At 35.8% G+C, this 18,454-nt stretch overlaps 1 protein-coding gene across 1 annotated transcript in view; it reads left to right on the top strand.

Moving 5' to 3' along the window:
- RNF180 (ring finger protein 180) overlaps positions 1-18,454 on the top strand; it is a 192,938-nt gene that overhangs the window by 124,155 nt on the left and 50,329 nt on the right. The window contains exon 5 of the mRNA XM_045075286.1: positions 14,316-14,541. Coding sequence (XP_044931221.1) covers positions 14,316-14,541 — 226 coding nt within the window. The remainder of the gene's footprint in view (positions 1-14,315; positions 14,542-18,454) is intronic.

The raw sequence follows: 18,454 nt of genomic DNA, 5'->3' as shown, positions 1-18,454 counted from the left end.
CAAAATTTGTAGACCTCTCTTAACCACCTGCCAGCAGTTTCAGAGTTTCTTTGTTCTTAACCAGTGACATTTTTAAATTCTGTGTTTCCGACAAAGAAGTAAAAATAGTTTGGGATACAAATTGCCACATTGAACTTGAATCTATTTATATTTTAATATAATTTTTAGATTTCCTATAACAATCATGTATTACTTCTATTTTTCTGTTTTTGAATGATTAATATAGATACTGACTTAGTTCATTTTTAACTAAAAAAAATTAAAATATTGTCTTTAAAAAAGCATAAAAAGTTGAAGACCTTTTAGTTAGTACTCCCAATCCAGATCATTTTCCATTGCCAACAGAAAGAATCAGCCTTTGGAGTTTATTTTATAAACTTCTGGTCTTTTAAAGGAAAAAATAATAGAGAGAGTGAGAGAAAGAAATATATATATATATATATATAGAAATAGAAAGATATATATGTCTAGAAATATGTATAGAAAGATACATATCTAGGAATATATATCTCCATATAATACATGGCATTGTTCTGCCTATGTTATTTCTGTAAAAGTGGTGTTATCCTGTATTAAATTGTGCCACAGTAGTTTGTTCCTGTTGAATCATATTCTGTTGCATGAATATGTCACATTTTTGGGTAGTTTTTCTTTTGATATGAATTTTACATACAGTGAAATATAGAAATCTTAGTTGTTCATTTACTATTTTAACAGATGCACATGCCTGTGTATATAGTCTCCACTAAGGTACAAAACCTTACATCATTCCAAAAATTTTCCTCTTCCCCTTCTCAGCCATTTTCTGTTTCATATCTTGGAGCCAACTACTATTCTGATCAGAGTAATCTAACTAATTACGGAATTTTACAAAAATAGAATCAGGTGTTATGTCCTCTTCGGTGTAAGGGTTCTTCCGTTAAACACTGGTTTTATGATTCACTATTGATGTTTTGTATGTAAGTAATTTATTTCTTTTTTATTGCTGAATAGTATTCCACTCTATGAATACAGTAAAGTGTATTTATCTGTGCCTCCACAAATCCCCTCAGCAGTATTTGTTCTTGCCTAGCTACTGCCTTGGAGAACAACTCCACTTTGGCTCTGTCCAACAGCTACTCCAGCAAGCAGGTTAAGAGCTTTTGCCTCAGGAGGCTTCTCTGTTGTCACTGAAGCATTAGATGCAGTGAGGCCTACTCAGTTCTCATGTGTGTGTAACCCGGAGATGAGGGGGTGTTAATGCCCAGTGGAGCACACTTTGGATCAATAGGAGATGGGCACCAGCAGATACCTTTTTCTCCCTTCCTCCCTCAGCAGACTATAGATCACACTACATGTAGTTGGGACACAGTAGTTAGTAACCCTCTCCTAAGACTCTACTTGGTACCAATTAAAGGCCTACTCAGGCCTCTCGTATTTTCTCTTCCTCTTTATCTCACTCACCCTCTTTTCTCTCACACCTGCATTCCCTAGTAAAATAACAGCATGTAAACTTCTGCTGTACTTTGGATTCTGGAGAACCCCAGATAATGCATTCTCTCTGTATAAAGTGATTTTATTTTTAATTTTTTTTCTTGTATTCATCTGAATGGTTTCTCTGGGGTCTTTCCAGTACAGCAAGTACAATTTTCTCTTCTACCAATCTTCCTATTCTCAAATATAAGTTGTACTTACTGAGCATCTTTTATGTGCCAAGCATTGTTCTAAGTAATAGGAATACAGAGATTAAATATATTAAACATAATATTTGTGATTCCTTTTTGATGGCCAGAAGTTATACAGAAATGGTTTGAAGGCTATTTATTAGCCATTTCTAGTCACTTCTATTACCTTGCCTCCCTTCCCTTGCTCTGACAATAGCAGAAATAATAGTAGTTTTAAAAAACATGAATATTGGTATATTTTTAATAATTTCAGATTCAAAATCCTTTATATCTAATGTGATCACAAGCTACTTTAGATTCCTATGACAGGGACTTGCAAATGGAGAGTAGATGTCCTGTATAGAGAATCTGGAGGACACTTTGTTTCACAGATAGTACAGTCTTTCCAGTAGGGCTACTGATATATCAGGATTAGCCTCCTGGTAGTCCTCCCATATCATTTCCCCTGAATCACTTAAGGCCAGCTGGAACACATAGTTATGGCTATAAGTGAGGAAGGATGAATTTCCCAATTAAAAAAAAAAATCAATAAACTGTTGGCAGAAGATGGGTGGAATGAATGCTAGAGAGGTTTTCCCAAATGTCTCCACTAAACCAAACCAACACAGGTCTGAATGGTATGTAGGAATTAGGGAAGAGTAAAAGTGGAAGAGTAGCCAGAAGGAATAGCTTATGCAAAAGTTCTAAATTTGTGAGGAATTTGGCCTGAGAAAGAAAAAGATAGTTTTTAGAGATGTTGTTTAGGGTACTGAGTCAATTCTTGCCTAAAGCTAGATACAGTTCTAGATTTTTCTATTACTGGCACCAGTAGATTCCATTTGAACTTTTGAGCAATTTTAACCTGGATTTTCTGTCATTTATAACAAAAAAGATTTCTAACAAGAGGTTAACTTAAATACCATTACCTCAAAGAAGCCTTTCTAGACCCCAAACTAATTCAAGTTCCTCTGTTTTATGCTTTCCTAGCATCTTTTTATTCTGTGCCACAAGACTAGAAGCTCCATAGTGTATCCTCAGAGTCTGGGAAAGTGGCTGGTACACAGGAGGCACTCAATAAATATTTTTTGAGAGAATATAAAGATTAAAAAGCTTAATTAGGAAATGGCAATGAAAATAAAGGGCATCATCAGGGAGTACAGGAAAACACTGGAACAGTTTAAGAACTAAACTTGGCAAGGATTGGATATAGGAGGTAAGGATCAAGAGTCACATCTGGGGGAGAAGTGAATTCAAGTTAGAATATATTAAGATTGGAGTCCTAGTGTAGTCATTTACAAAAGGCAGCAGTAAATTTGTATTTGGAGATGAGAAGAGGGATAAGATTAAACAAAGATTTTGCTGGCATCAGTACTAAGGAAAAAGATTTTGAGGACAGTAAGAAAGGGTAAGCTTACATAGGGAATAGAAAGTACAGAACACAGTTTTCTTAAAGACCATTACTAAAAGGCCATTGGCAGAGAATACATATATAAGAAGTCAGGAACAGTAAACCAAATGAGGGATCTCCATACAGTGAAATATTACTTGATCATAAAAAGGAATGAAATGCTGTTACATACTTTAACAGAGATAAACCTTGAAAACATTAAGTGAAAGAAGCCAGATACAACAGGACATGTTTTATATGATTTTGCTTATATGAAACGTTCAGAATAGGCAAATCTGTAGAGACAGAAAGTACGTTTGTGGTTTCCAAGGGTGGAGCTCCAGGAGGAGGGGAGAGAGGGAAATGGGAAGTGACTGATAATAGGTATGCAGTTTCTTTTCAGAGTGAGGAATTTTTTCTGATAGTCAATGGTGGTAAATGGCTGTACCACCTTATAAATATGCCAAAACCCCTGAACTGTACACTTTAAAATGGTGAGTTTTAGGGTACATGAATTATATGGCAAAAAAAAAAAAAGGTCAGTAATAGGCAGAAATTGTACACAAGACACACTTGAAGAGAAAGGTAAATAAAGCAGATGGATAGTTACAGTGAAGCCAGAAAAGACAAAGGGAAGTACATTCTCTATCCCTCTCCTCTCTCCAACATCGAGACAAAATAATGTGTTTCATAGACTAATGACTGCCTTTTGTAGTCTTTAAGAAAATGGTAACTAGTGCCTTCTAACTATGAGGTTGTGTATTACCAACTATAAGCATAAATAAAGATATAATATCTCAATATTTTCCTTTTTGGAGCTAACCAATGACCTAGAATTCACACTTTTCTACCCTTAAGTAAACATGGCAGAAGACTTTGTAAATGAGGTGAAAACTTTCAGAATCACTAATATGTTAGAAATGTTATATAACAAAACACTCTTCCTTTAATTTCAGACAGGATAGTAATTTTTTAGTGTATGTAATTATTAAATTTAAATGCTTCCATAAAAATATGCATAGGATATATACTGCAGCATTTATCATTTTATAAAGATCTAATAACTTGTGCAGAACATGCAGTATTTTTAAAATAACTGCTAGCACATCCTTGGTTTTCAAACTAAAAACAGAAGATACTTTGAAAAAGTGACCAGCATTGCAAAATATTGCAAACATTTTATTTCAAATGCCAAAAATGGGGGTGGTGAGCAATACAACTTATATAAACCAGAAGTCATAAGTTTTTCTATTAAAAAAAAAAACAGTAAATTTTTAGAGCACATATGTACTCTAAAGTAAGCCAGAAATGGCAGAAATATATTCTTCGAATTTTGCTGAAGAAGAGTTTCCATTCTAATTCATTGCGTTTAGTCCCCAGACCCAAGTAATCTGGGGAAATTTATAAATTCTGGGCTGAGCATTTGCAATTATTTACTGTGAATGTGGGTCATTTTCTGTTCTTTCAAGGCAAGGACTATTTCCTTAGTTTTTTACTTCATTTACTTGATTTTTGCTTCATAAGTAAATTGATTACTGCTGTGGTTTAATATTCATATTTAAAAGAGAACAAATAAGCTCCACAAAATTGCATCCCCCGGAGCTTTTAATGGGATAAATATAAGTCTTCCCATGGCCAGTATAGGGAAAGTGACCATATGTACTTCTTTGGAATGTTCTATTTTATACACATATCTAGTTTCATCAGTATACAGAGTGGAAGCCTGAAGGGATTTTTATTTATGAAGTAACATAATGAATAAATGGTTTCTGGATAACTCTGTATCTGATGGCTTGGGCAATACTCAGTATGGTAATAACCTACAAACATACGGAGAAGTATGATGGTGTGGGAAAAAATATTCTCAGCCATCATTGGTCACCTCCTAAAGGTATGCGGAGACTTCATTTAGTCTCTTCCTTTCTATGGGTATGCTGGAAAATTACAGAAATAAATACTGGGAAATTTCCACTCAAAATTTTAAATTATAACAGCCCCAGTATTCATTTGAGGACCCATGAATTTTGTTTTTCCTTTACCACAGGTTGTAGGGATTTGGTGTGTTTCTTCTTTTGTAGGTACTAACTACTGACATTCACTCTACACCTTGGGATGTTATTTTGGATTTTTTTTAAGTACAGGATATTTAGATTATTTTGACATAGATTCCTAGAATTAGCTCTAATCTAAAGCCGTATTTCTGTTTTGCAAAGTGCTATAAAAAACGAGTTCAGATAAAGTAATTTGCAGTCTATCTAGAATAGCTTATTAATGAGGTTTTCTGATTAGGTGAATATTTGTATTAAGCAACCCCATATGAGTTGCCAGTTATCAAATAATTATAACGTAGAAAGTATAACTAAAATCCTATTGAAGATCATTTTATCTTTCCTTGATGCTTTAGAGGCCACCTCGGAGTATTATAGTAGCTCTTGCTTTTCATTTATTTTTAAAGATTTTGTTTATTTATTTGACAGAGAGAGAGAGTGAGAGAGGGAACACAAGCAGGGGAAGTGGGAGAGGGAGAAGCAGGCCTTCTGCTGAGCAGGGAATCCGACGTAGGGCTCAATGTGGGGCTCGATACCAGGACCCTGGGATCATGACCTAAGCTGAAAGCAGACACTTAACCACTGAGCCACCTAGGCACCCTTACTTTTCATTTTAAATGATGTTATTTATTGAGATCCTGGGTGGCTCAGCTGGTTGATTGTCCCACTCTTTATTTTAGCTCAGGTCATGCTCTCAGGGTCCTGAGGTGAGCCCTGCATTGGTCTCTGCAGTCAGTTTGGAGTTTTCTTGTCCCTCTCGCTTTGCTCCTCCCATTGTTTGCACACATGCTCTCTCTCAATAAATAAAATCTTTAAAGAAATAAAAATTAAAAAAAATAAATGAGGTTATTTGTCATCTAATAGAACTGTAAATATTAAGCGGATTGATTTTTCTCTCTATACGGTGGTGTATCTAGGTATGGCTTTCTGAAGTAAATGCTCCATACTTACTTCCTCTCTCCTTACCTACTGTGTGCTGCCATTCTTTTCATACTTCTTAGAGCTTTATATCTTTAGATCTCAGATAGCAGATACCTGACCATAATTTAGACTCTGCATTATATTCTTTGCCTAAATCATCTTGCTTAGTAAGATGAGATTACTGTTAGTATTGCCAATTCACTAAAAACATACATGCTTCAGTACAGTATCTAATACAGGCCTATGGCCCAACTCACCTTTGCTTTCTACCTCCTAGTGTATTTGTTCTCATACGTTTGGGGCTCAAGATCCCTTTAAAATCTTAAAGGTATTGAGAATCCCAAAGAACTTTTGTGTATATGGATTATAAATATTTACCATGTTATATATTAAAACTGAGAAGACATTCTAAAGATTTATTAATTCATACACAGATAATTTCATTATATGGAATCATAACATATATTATGAAAAATAATTTATTCAATGGATAAAGAAGATATATATGCAATGGAATACTATGCAGCCATCCAAAGAAATGAAATCTTGCCATTTGCGATGATATGGATGGAACTAGAGGGTATTATGCTTCCCAAAATAAGTCAATCAGAGAAAGACAATTATCATATGATCTCCCTGATATGAGGAAGTTGAGATGCAATGTCAGGGGTTTGGGGGGCAGGAAAAGAATAAATGAAACAAGATGGGATCAGGAGGGAGACAAACCATAAGAGACTCTTAATTTCACAAAACAAACTGAGGGTTGCTGGGGGAAGGGGCTAGGGAGAGGGTGGTGGGGTTATGGACATTGGGGAGGGTATGTGCTATGGTGAGTGCTGTGAAGTGTGTAAACCTGGTGATTCACAGACCTGTACCCCTGGGGATAATAATACATTATATGTTAATAAAAAAATTTTTTTTAATTAAAAAAAAGTTCAGTTAAATGTGTTAATTTTTATAGATATGGTTTACATATTTACAATCTTCAACAAAAATTTCACACATAAATAAAAAATAATTTATTCAAAAAAATTGAGAATGGTATTTGCTTTAATTTTTGCAAATCTCTTTAATATTTGGCCTAAGAAACAACATATGTATTCTCACATCTGTTTCTGCGTACAATCTGTTGCCATATGTTGTTATTTTTCTGTTTATTATTTTATTTTGTTGTTAGTCACCATGCAGTATGTCATTAGTTTTTTTTAATTATTTTTATTAACATATAATGTATTATTTGTCCCCCAGGGTACAGTTCTGTGAATCATCATGTCATTAGTTTTTGATGCATTATTTACATATATTACCCAGTGCTCCATGCCATATGTGCCCTCCTTAATACCCGTCTCTGGGCCAACACATCCCGCCACTCCCCTCCCCTCTAAAACCCTCAGTTTGTTTCTCAGAGTCCACAGTCTCTCATGATTCGTCTCCCCCTCTGACTCTCCCCCGCTTCATTTTTCTGTTCTTTCTCCTAGTGTCCTCCATTTTATTCCTTAGGTTCTACAAGTAAGTGAAACCATATGATAATGATCTTTCTCTGCTTGACCTATTTCACTCAGCATAATCTCCTCCAGTCCCATCTATGTTGATGCAAAAGTTGGTTATTCATCCTATCTGATGGCTGAGTAATATTCCATTGTGTATATGGACCACATCTTCTTTATCCATTTGTCTGTTGAAGGGCATCCCAGTTATTTCCACAGTTTGGCTATTGTGGACGTTGCTGCTAAGAACATTGTGGTACATAGGGCCCTTCTTTTCACTACATCTGTACCTTTGGGGTAAATACCCAGTAGTGCAATTGCCAGGTCATAGGGTAGCTCTATTTTTAATGTTTTGAGGAACCTCCACACTGTGTTCCAAAGTGGCTGCACCAATTTGCATTCCCACCAACAGTGTAAGAGGGTTCCTTTTACACTTTTTCATGTGCCTGTTAGCCATTTCTCCATTCTTTGGAGAAGAGTCTGCTCGTCTTCTGCCTGTTTTTTGACTTGGTTATCTTTTTTGTGGGTATTGAGTTTGAGAAGTTCTTTATAGATCTTGGAAATCAGCCCCTTGTCTGTAGTGTCATTTGCGAATATCTTCTCCCATTCCGTGGGTTGCCTCTTAGTTTTGCTGACTGTTTCCTTTGATGTACTTTTGATCTTGATGAAGTCCCAAAAGTTCATTTTCGCTTTTGTTTTCTTTGGAGACATGTCTTAAAAGAAGTTCCTGTGGCCAATGTTGAAGAGGTTGCTGCCTGTGTTCTCGGGGGTTTTGATCGATTCCTGTCTCACATTGAGGTCTTTCAAACATTCTGAGTTTTATCTTTGTGTATGGTGTAAGAGAATGGTCGAGTTTCATTCTTTGGTATATAGCTGTCCAATTTTCCAGCACAATTTATTGAAGAGACTGTCTTTTTTCCATTGGATATTTTTTCCTGCTTTGTCAAAGATTATTTGACCATAGAGTTAAGGGTCCATATCTGGGCTCTCTGCTCTGTTACATTGGTCTGTGTGTCTGTTTTTGTGCCAGTACCATGCTGTCTTGGTGATCACAGTTTTGTAACAAAGCTTGAAATCCAGCAATGTGATGTCCCCAGCTTTTTCTGTTGTTTTGATTGAAGTATATGAAGAAAATCTAGCTAGACACATAGAAAACGGAATTGTATTATAATAGCTTTTCAAGATGATTTTGGATAGATGTCTTTGATATTACACCAAAACTTAACAAGTGCTAGATTATTAAAAGTTAGTTGCAATATGGAATCTGACACTTGATGTGAACTTTGCTCTGTTACATTGAAATCCATTGGTCTGTCTTTACACTTTGAGTACTTAACTTACTTATGCATAGTTTTATAATATCATGCATTTTAACTCTTAGTTCACTGAATCATACAGCTCTTCTAAATATCTTATTTCAGTAAGCAATATCAAAAAATTGTTAATATCATCTCTTCAGAGAATTCTGTAAGTATTAGGAAACTATAAGCATCCAGAAGATTTCTAAAATTTTGATTTTTGCTTGAAAGCCCAAATTTTATCATTTTATTTGGCAACAAATACTATCAGTTTTTTCCTTTGAAGTGACGGGTTTGTTTTGTTCATTTTTGTAAAAATGCCTGTCAAATAACCAGATCTAAATAGTGAGTTTTCCTGGCCATTGTTTATTACATAACAATGGTATTCAGTGGGAAAAATAGCTAGTTAAGCTCACAACTAAAACAATAACAAAGGAGATTTTTCTTAAAAAAAAAAAAAAGCTTCGATATACAGCAGAAATGCTTTCTGTGTACGTCCTGTTTCTCTTGCATGGTGTATTAAAAATAAATAATTAATAAAAATTAATCTTTTTCCTGCTTCATCAAGGTCATTCTTAGCAGAAACTGGCTTTTGGCTTTTTTTTCTCCCCTGCATGTGGTAGAATACATATACACAGAGAATAAATTAATTGGGTGCAAATCTTAACTTATTTTCATTATATTCGTTACTTTCTTTGGAGACAGCTTGAAGCAAAATCAAATCATGATATTGATTTCAACTCATACATTTAAAGAAAATAGAATTATAAAGATACGTTTTTGAAAAAAATGTAACAGTCCTAGAAAATAAGATAGCCTGCTATCACTGGACCACAGTCTTTCAGGAATATCCAAAGGGTGGAAGGCAGTTTGCATTTACTTAGAAAATGAAGCAAATTTATTGCTTTTCTTAAAAGCCAAGATATTAACTGATGTAGAATTAAGAGCAGTTCTCATTAGCGACCTGGATTAACTTCAAGATCAATTAGGAAGAACTTTGAATGCATAACACTAAGTGAAAGGAGCCAGTCTGAGAAGACTACATCCTGTGTAACTCCTATTACATGACGTTCTGGGAAAGGAACACTATATAGAGACCAGTAGTTGCCAGGAGTTGGGGAAAAGGTAAAAGGGATGAATAGGGAGAGCATGGGGCTTTTAGGACAGTGAAACAAATCCTATGTGATATTGTAATTGTGGATAGATGACATTCATTTGTTAAAACCCATAGAATGTACAAAGCCAAGACTGAACCCTAATGTAAAGTAGGGACTTGGGCTCGCTTTGGCAGCCTATATACTAAATAAACTAAGGACTTCAGTTAATAGTAATGTATTGGTTATCAACTCCAAAAATGTACCATAATGGTAACAGAAGGTGAAACTATGTGCGCGCGCACGTGTGTGTTTGGTGGAAGGAGGTATGTGGGAATTCTTTATATTTTCTGTACAATTTTTCTGTAAACATAAAACTCATTTTTTAATACAACATTAAATATACAACATTAAATATAATGACAGCAGCAAACACACTCCAGGTTTTATGTTTTATATATATTACCTCGTTTAATCCTTTTAGCATCTATGAGTTAGGTACTTCCAGTATCCCCACCTTACAAATGAGGAAAGTGAGACTCCAGGGAGTGAAGTGATTTGCGTAAGGTCTCACTGGCAGTAGTGGCAGAGCCCAAACAGGCTCTGGAGTCTTGCTCTTACTCTCTGCCCTCCTATCACTTATTAAAAAACAGTAAGTTGGAGGAATAAGACCAAATATAGCAGTAATCGCAACATGGTAAATGAGCTAGAGGCACTGCTGTTTTGTTGTCATTATTACTAATAACAACTCTTGGTCTGTTAATTTGGGGGCTAGTTTTTACTGGGTTTTTTGGAAACATTGCTTTAGATTATTTATCAGTTTACTTTGTCCTTCTGAGACTGGAAGCCCCTAGAAAGGAGTTTGAGAGCCTACATGCGTGTGGTTCTTTGTGGAATAATTCCCTTGGAGCCAAAACTAGTTGTACATTGGACACCTATTATATTCATTTGCCAATTTTAATAACTGTGCCTTAACACTTACTGCCCTGTAGATCCTATCTAAATTTGTCTTTCTCTTTTAACCTACATCATAATCATCAGACGTTAACATTTATTTTTTGCTAGGACATTTTGAAGTCCCTAAACTCACTTAAGAATGTGGTAGTGAAGAAGAGTGCTGCTCCAGATCCGGACGGACTGGATTGAAATCCCAGCTGCACCACTAGCCATCTGAGTTAATGAGCTCTCAGTTTCTCAGTTTTCTTTATTATAAAAAATGCTGATAGTAATACTACCTACTTCATAGGGGTTTTGTGGTAAGGAAATTAGTTAATATATACAGCTTTGTCTTATTTCTAGTCCCAAAGTATTTCCTGGGGAACACAAGATAAATGTTTAGCTCCATGACAAGTGTACTGTGTAAGAGGAAAAATGGTATTCTGTGTTCATGTCATTGGCTTGTAAATAGGTATTTTATAATCTACTTTCTCTTAATACCGTTTGTTTTTAGATCTATTCATGAAAACGACACAGGAAAATTAGGATCACTTTCATGCAGATGCTTGTTTATCTCATCGCCTCTTAATATTTTTCTGAATGAATGTCCTCCATCGTTTTTTTTTTTTAATTTTTTTATTTTTTATAAACATATATTTTTATCCCCAGGGGTACAGGTCTGTGAATCACCAGGTTTACATACTTCACAGCACTCACCAAAGCACATACCCTCCCCAATGTCCATAATCCCACCCCCTTCTCCCAAACCCCCTCCCCCCAGCAACCCTCACAATCCATCATTTTCTTTTTAAGGTTTTATTTATTTATTTGAGAGAGAAAGAGCTTGAGAGAGAGATCACCAGCAAAGGGGTGTGGGTTGAAGGAGAAGCAAACTCCCCTCTGAGCACAGAGCCTGAATCAGGACTTGATCCCAGGACCCTGGGATCATGACCCCTGCTGAAGGCAGAGGCTTAACTGACTAAGCCACCCAGGTGCCTGAATATCCTCCATCTTTTAACAGTTCTTCCAAGGAGGTAGTTTCAGAAGTCATGCTGCTGTGGCCCTCAGTGTTTCTATTGATAACTCTAGTTTGTCTGTGTTCCTCCAAGTAACTACAAATCTGTTGTGATCTTTATACAGTGAGAGGCACATAAACCCACCCTATCCTGCGCTTGAATTTAGATTTGCTTTTTAAGTAACCACATCATATATTGAGCTTAGTTAAGTCAGTTAAAATCCCTAGGTCTTCTTTACATAAATTGCTTTTAGCTAAGTTTTGTTCATCTTCTACATGTGCAGTCCATTTTGGAGCCTTCAATTAGGAATTTATATATATCCCTGTTAAATTCGATCTTTTTTAATCTTGACTCTGCCAACTGGTTTAGCATAGTTTACATTTTTAAATTATTTCCTAACGGTATACCTTGTTCCAGAAAGGATTTTCATTCTTGCCAGCTCTCTTTTCTGTCCTCTTTCCTCCACTTCTGATAAACATTTCTGGGGTCTTCATCTATAACAATTGAAATATTGAGGAGTGCCTGGATGGCTCAGCTGTTAAGCATCTGCCTTTGGCTCAGGATGACGGAGCCCTGCATTGGGCCCTGGGGGAAGCCTGCTTCTCCCTCTCCCACTCACCCTGCTTGTGTTCCCTCTCTTGCTTTATCTCTCTGTCAAACAAATAAATAAAATTAAAAAAAAAAAACTGTCGAGGAGATAGAAGATGAGTTCATAGACACACCTATTAAAAACCTCTTTCTAGGTCTGTAGTACTCCCTTAATGAGTAATTAATTTTTTAAATATAATTGACTAACTAATGAGAATTTAAATAAAAAACTTTAAAAAGTGTAGTTCTCCATCCAACAGCAGATTTTCTATTATACAACCGTATATCTCTGCAATTTGGAGAAAAACCCAGTAGAACTCTATCCTTGAGGTACTTTGTTGTCTTCTTGTATAACTGTATTTATTGGCAGATATAAATTGTTCTGAATTAATAAAAACTCTTAAACTGTTTAACTCCTTAAGACATAGTGAATTCCACATTTCTTTATTAATGTTATTTCTATGGGGAGTGTTGCTTCACTTAGCTTAAGTAATAGATGAATAGTTGTGACCTTACTTTCTGTTTTCAAACTTACATCAAGTTTATTTTTAAAATATTGTTGTGTTTTTAAATAACAAAGATTTTATTTCTTTAATGTGTATTTTACTGAAATCTAGTTACTTTTGTTGCATATGTAGAGACAAAAAGTACTTCATAGAAATAAAATTCTGTGCAAATATTTGGGTCACAATTTGAAATGCTTTAAGAGGTTCTACAAATTATGGGGGTTTTTTAATGCCCTGGGTTTCTTCAAGGTTAATTAGTTCAAATCTCAAGGCACAGTCCTGAGCATCTAATGCAAGCAGAATAAGTTGGCATTATGAAATAAAATTTAGGTAAATCAGCATCTAGGTCCTTAGATGTTTTTATTTGGGATGCCCAATTCAGTACTAATTATTTACTTATGCCTTTCGCTTTGCAAATATCTTAGAAGTTTAGGAGGAAATATTCATACGTCAATAATGAGTGAAAATTATGGATTTTGTTGCCTTTCCTGCAGATTTTTCTTTATTATTGTTCAGATCATAGCCACAAGCTTTCTGTTGGCGAGAGACATTTACTTCATATCCTCTCTGTATTAAACTTTGTTTTTTATATGGGATTTCACAGAGTGCCTGTTATCTAGTGGATTACCTTGTGTCATCCTCACATCATCTTCACAGATGGGGAAATTGTGAGGCTAAGTCCCAGGAATTCTTTTACCAGATCTCATGCTGCTAATGTCTAAGCTGCCTCTTTGCTAAGTACCTCTTTCTTACCTATTTTCTTTGGGAGGCAGGAAGGGACTCATCTTATTTCCCAGCACAAGGCTCATCCCGGAATTACTGCAAGTCTTTTTGCCTTGTCTGCTGCCTGACGTACATTAGGCTTTGGCCATTTCTTGGGGCCTTGAGGTCCACAAAGGGACAAAATATAGAGAATGCATGCATGGTATGAGAATAAATATGATATCCTCTTGCCCTCACTTTTCATCATCTGCACGTGCCAATACAAGGCTCCATAACCTTGTGACATGCACTTTATTTACCCTAGTGGGAGTAGGATAGATGGGGAATCTGTCTATAATCCTGGGACGGACATACCTGATACTTACTTAACTAGTACTGGTTAAATAGAGATACGGGTATGCTTCAGTATTTGGGGTATATTTTAGCATTCAGCATTATATTAAAAACTAAAAAGAAAAATTAAGACTTCTGGCTTTTGCGTATATGTTTTGAGTTTCTTCTTATGTTACAAGGTAACCTTTCTGTAACTTTGAACATATCACAAAAACAGATATAATGTGCTTCTCATAAATATTTTTATTCATTTTAACAAAATATAAAGGCACTCACTCTTAAGGAAACCAATCTCATACTGAGCCAGGAAAATTATTTTTGCTTATGTTTTGCAGACTTTGAATAATGAGATGAGTACAGATGATGACAATGCATATGCAGAAGAAAAGGAAAGTTACATCTGTGCAGTGTGTCTGGATGTTTATTTCAGCCCATACATGTGTTACCCGTGCCGCCACGTCTTCTGTGAGCCCTGCTTACGGACTCTTGCCAGAGACAATCCTGCAAGCACTCCTTGCCCATTGTGTCGGACAGTTATTTCCAGAGTCTTTTTCCAGACAGGTAACTCTTCTGTTTCGTTAACATAATTACCTAAGTATCAGTAAAGATGGAATATGACATACTATTTATTCTTTTCTTTTTTAATTTAAATTCAACTAGCCAACTTATAGTAGTATATCATTAGTTTCAGGTGTAGTGTTCAATCATTTATCAGTTTTGTGTAATACCCAGAGCTCATCACATCTTGGGCCCTCCTTAATGCCCATCACCCAGTTAACATACTATTTAAAACACACTAATGGAGAGAGGAAAAACTAATGAGTGTGGAACATAGAGAATTGCTGAAGAAAAAGGGAAGAATGATAGAAGTAAGCAGAGCTAGTATTTACTGAGTGCACTACTGTGGACCAAATGTTAGGGAGGAAAATGCTATCTCCACATTCTGCAGGTGAGTGTAGATGGGCAGATACATAAACCATATGACTGTATATAGTAACTATAATTAAAGGAAGTGTTTAGTTTTAGATATTCTCCCTTCTAAGGAAAAAGAAAAGTAAGTGTACAATTAAGTGATTCTCATGGTTCGTTAAAAGAAACATCCCACTTCCTAAGAATAAGCGAACATTTTTCTGGCACTTGAAAAGGAATTCTTATGTGATTTCTCTTCTAGGGCATATTGAGAAACAGAGTAGGCAGTGTCCTCAAAAACATCCTCAGAGCAAATGCAGTATCAGGTTTCCTGACACTGTGTCTTTCGGTATACTCGATAAATGCTTAGGAAATACCAAAGTATAATTTAGGGCAAGTGACATTGCTAGTAGCCAAAACATTATTGTCTAGTTTTCTTATAGAAATAACTTTTTAAATTATGTAAGTAATACAATTTCATTAGAGAAGAATTGGAACGTCCAGATAAAATTATAAACTCAAAATCCTCCGTAGTCCTAACATTTAGAGACCACCTTGACTGTGTATCCTTCTAGAATATTTTACATATGTGAACTTAATTATTTTTCTTAAAGAAAAAAATGTGATCATATTGTACATAGGGCTTTTTTTTAACCTGCTTGGCTTCACTTAAAAATGCTTGTCATTATGTCATGATCTACTTAAGTTGTCTACTATATGGGACATTTAGTTTAGTTATTTATTTGTTATTATTTGCTGGTATATAGGGATAGATATTTTGCACACATCACTGAGTATTTTTTTGCAAGGGATTTGCAGAAGTAGAACTGGTAGTTAAAACCCTCTGTGTTTTAAAGCTATGTATATGTTGCAAAATTATGTTCTAAAATTATTGTAAGCAGCATTATCCAAGGGTTATTTTCTCTACACTCTGGGCATTTTTTGTTTGTTTTGTTCTGTTTCTTTTTAAATCTCTGACCCTGACCTTCGCTGATTTTTCTTATGGTTTTTCTTGCTTGTTAACAAGAAGACTTTTTAGGGGCACCTGGGTGGGTCAGTGGGTTAAGCGTCTGCCTTCAGCTCAGGTCACAATTTCATGGTCCTGGGATCAAGCCCTGCATCAGGCTCTTAGCTCAGCAGGAAGTATGCTTCTCCCTCTCATTCTCTCTCTGTGCTTGCTCTCTCTCTCTCTCTTGCTATCTATCTCTCAAATAAATAAATAAAAACCTTTAAAAAATATTTTTTTTAATTAGTGTCAACTTTTGTCATAGGCAGTAAATCATTTTCCTGTTTGTCCTTTGTACGTTAGTTATGTTTATTATGTTTTGTGATTGTGCAGAACTTTTATATTTTTATGAGGTCTCATGTAGCAACCTTGGTGTTTATTATTTCTAATTTCAAAGTTAGGTATTAAAAGGCCTTATCCACTAAAGAATAATATAAACATTCTCTTAACTACATTTACTTTAGGTTTCCATTTTGTCCTTCTATCCCCACGTTTAACTCCATTTAACATCTTTATGGTGCCTGGTTTGATTAAGAATGGAGTGCTTTTTTTCCATGTCCTTAGACATTTATCCTGGTAACATTGTTGAACAGTCCATTTTTCCTATTCTAATTGAATTTCCATTCTTTAAAAAATAATAACAACAATTACTAAAATATAAATGTATTTCTTGGCAGCTGTTCTTTTCCATTCATATTTCCATAAACTGTTACTTTATGCTTTTTTAAGATTTTTATTTATTTTAGAGAGAGAAAGTACACCTGTGAGCAGGGGAAAGGGCAGAGGGAGAATCGCAAGCAGATTTCACACTGAGTACGGAGCCCTTAGCAAGGGAGGCTCCAACTAAGGACTCAGAGATCATGACTTGAGCTGAAACCAAGAGCTGGACACTTAGCTGACTGAGCTACCCAGGTACCACCCCCATTACTTTACTCTTTTTTTTTTTAAGATTTTATTTATTTGACAGAGAGAGAGAGATAATAAGTATGCATAGTGGGGGGAGGGAGCAGGCTCCCTGCTGAGCAGAGAGGCTGACATGGTGCTTGATCCCAAGACTGTGAGATCATGACCTGAGCCGAAGGCATAGGCTTAACCCACTGAGCCACCCAGGTGCCCCTACTTTACTGATAAAGTTACTATATCTTGAATGTTTTAATAAATCAAAAGTACATTAAAATTATAAGTTATATGGGAATAATTCATATTTTTAATTTACATTGATATAATATTGAGTAATTGTTATTATGGTATATCACCTCTCAATACATTTCTGCAATCTCCTTCCTAAAGTCTCTGCACAATTCTTACTAGCTTTCTGCCTGTATATTTTTGTTGTTGCTATTGTAAAAGAGACTCTTTTCCTTTTCTGGTTTCAAGTGCTTTTGGTGATACTTTGGAGAAGTTAGTTTATTGTCTTAGAGTACTTAGAGACTGATGAATCACAGACCTGTACACCTGAAACAAATAATACAGTACATGTTAAAAAAATAAACTAAAAACATTAATAAATAAATAAAACATAAAATGGTGAAGTCACTTTGGAAAAAAGGAGGGTCCTCAAGTTTGGACAAGGCAGATTCTAAGCTTGCTTGTAAGATTGGGGAAATTCTGGTATGTCCCAAATTAATTAGAATACTTTTTTTCTTTGAAGATGAGAAGGACACCAGTGTAGGCAGGTCTGAGGAGGAAGACTGGATAGGTGAGAACCTTCCCATTCATTGACTGGCAACCTCACATCATTGCTGATGCAGGGTCCCCACATCAGTATCCCAACACTTAGTCTATTCAGGGAGGGGCTATATGCTTCATAACAGGATCTGCAGGCCATCTAAAATCAGCACATCAAGGAAAGGAAAAGGCCATGGTTTACAAGCATTATGTGGAGTGGGAGTTGTCAAGGTGACAGAGGAGGAATACCTCAGACAGGAATATCATGCTTTTGTTTGAGGGAACGTGTCGTATTTTCTTGAATTGACTTTCTGACTGAAGCCTTCAAACCAAGCATGTCACTTCCCCTATTGTGGACTGACACTGAAGGATCCTACTATAGGCAGTCCTACTACAGACATAGTATCCATGTTTGGAGATCCTAACCTATGGTTATATAGTAAATGTGAGTGTCTCAGGTATTGATTGCAAAAGGAGCTAGGGTCAGTATGACCTCCTCCCCAACTGCAAAATCACTGAGCGCCATCGCTCCTCCCCATTCAGATGCACCAAACCTCAGCAAGAGTGACTCCCCTGTTCCACTGTTTGCTTCCATTCAAGCTCCATCTCCCTTTTGATGTCCCTACCCCTATACCCACTATTTTCGGGCCTTTACTTAGCAGAACATGCTGATGAGCAGATATACTGGTAAACTGTATTGGAAAAAAGAAAAGAAAATTTTACCGAAGTCCTTAACTAAATAAGGAAATGACATTTAAGCTAATCCAGGACTTTAAGCATGGAGGAGGCCTATGATTTTTCACTGGGGATATTTTGGCTGTCGCAATAATTGGGGGATGATACTGGCATCTAGTCAGCGGGAGCAGTGATGACAGTTATCCTAGTGTTTTG

This window comes from Mustela putorius, unplaced genomic scaffold, assembly GCF_011764305.1.
Source record: "Mustela putorius furo isolate JIRA1106 unplaced genomic scaffold, ASM1176430v1.1 tig00000145_pilon_pilon_pilon, whole genome shotgun sequence".
In the NCBI taxonomy this organism is placed as follows: Eukaryota; Metazoa; Chordata; class Mammalia; order Carnivora; family Mustelidae; genus Mustela; species Mustela putorius.
This window is presented reverse-complemented; position numbering and strand designations above follow the sequence as displayed.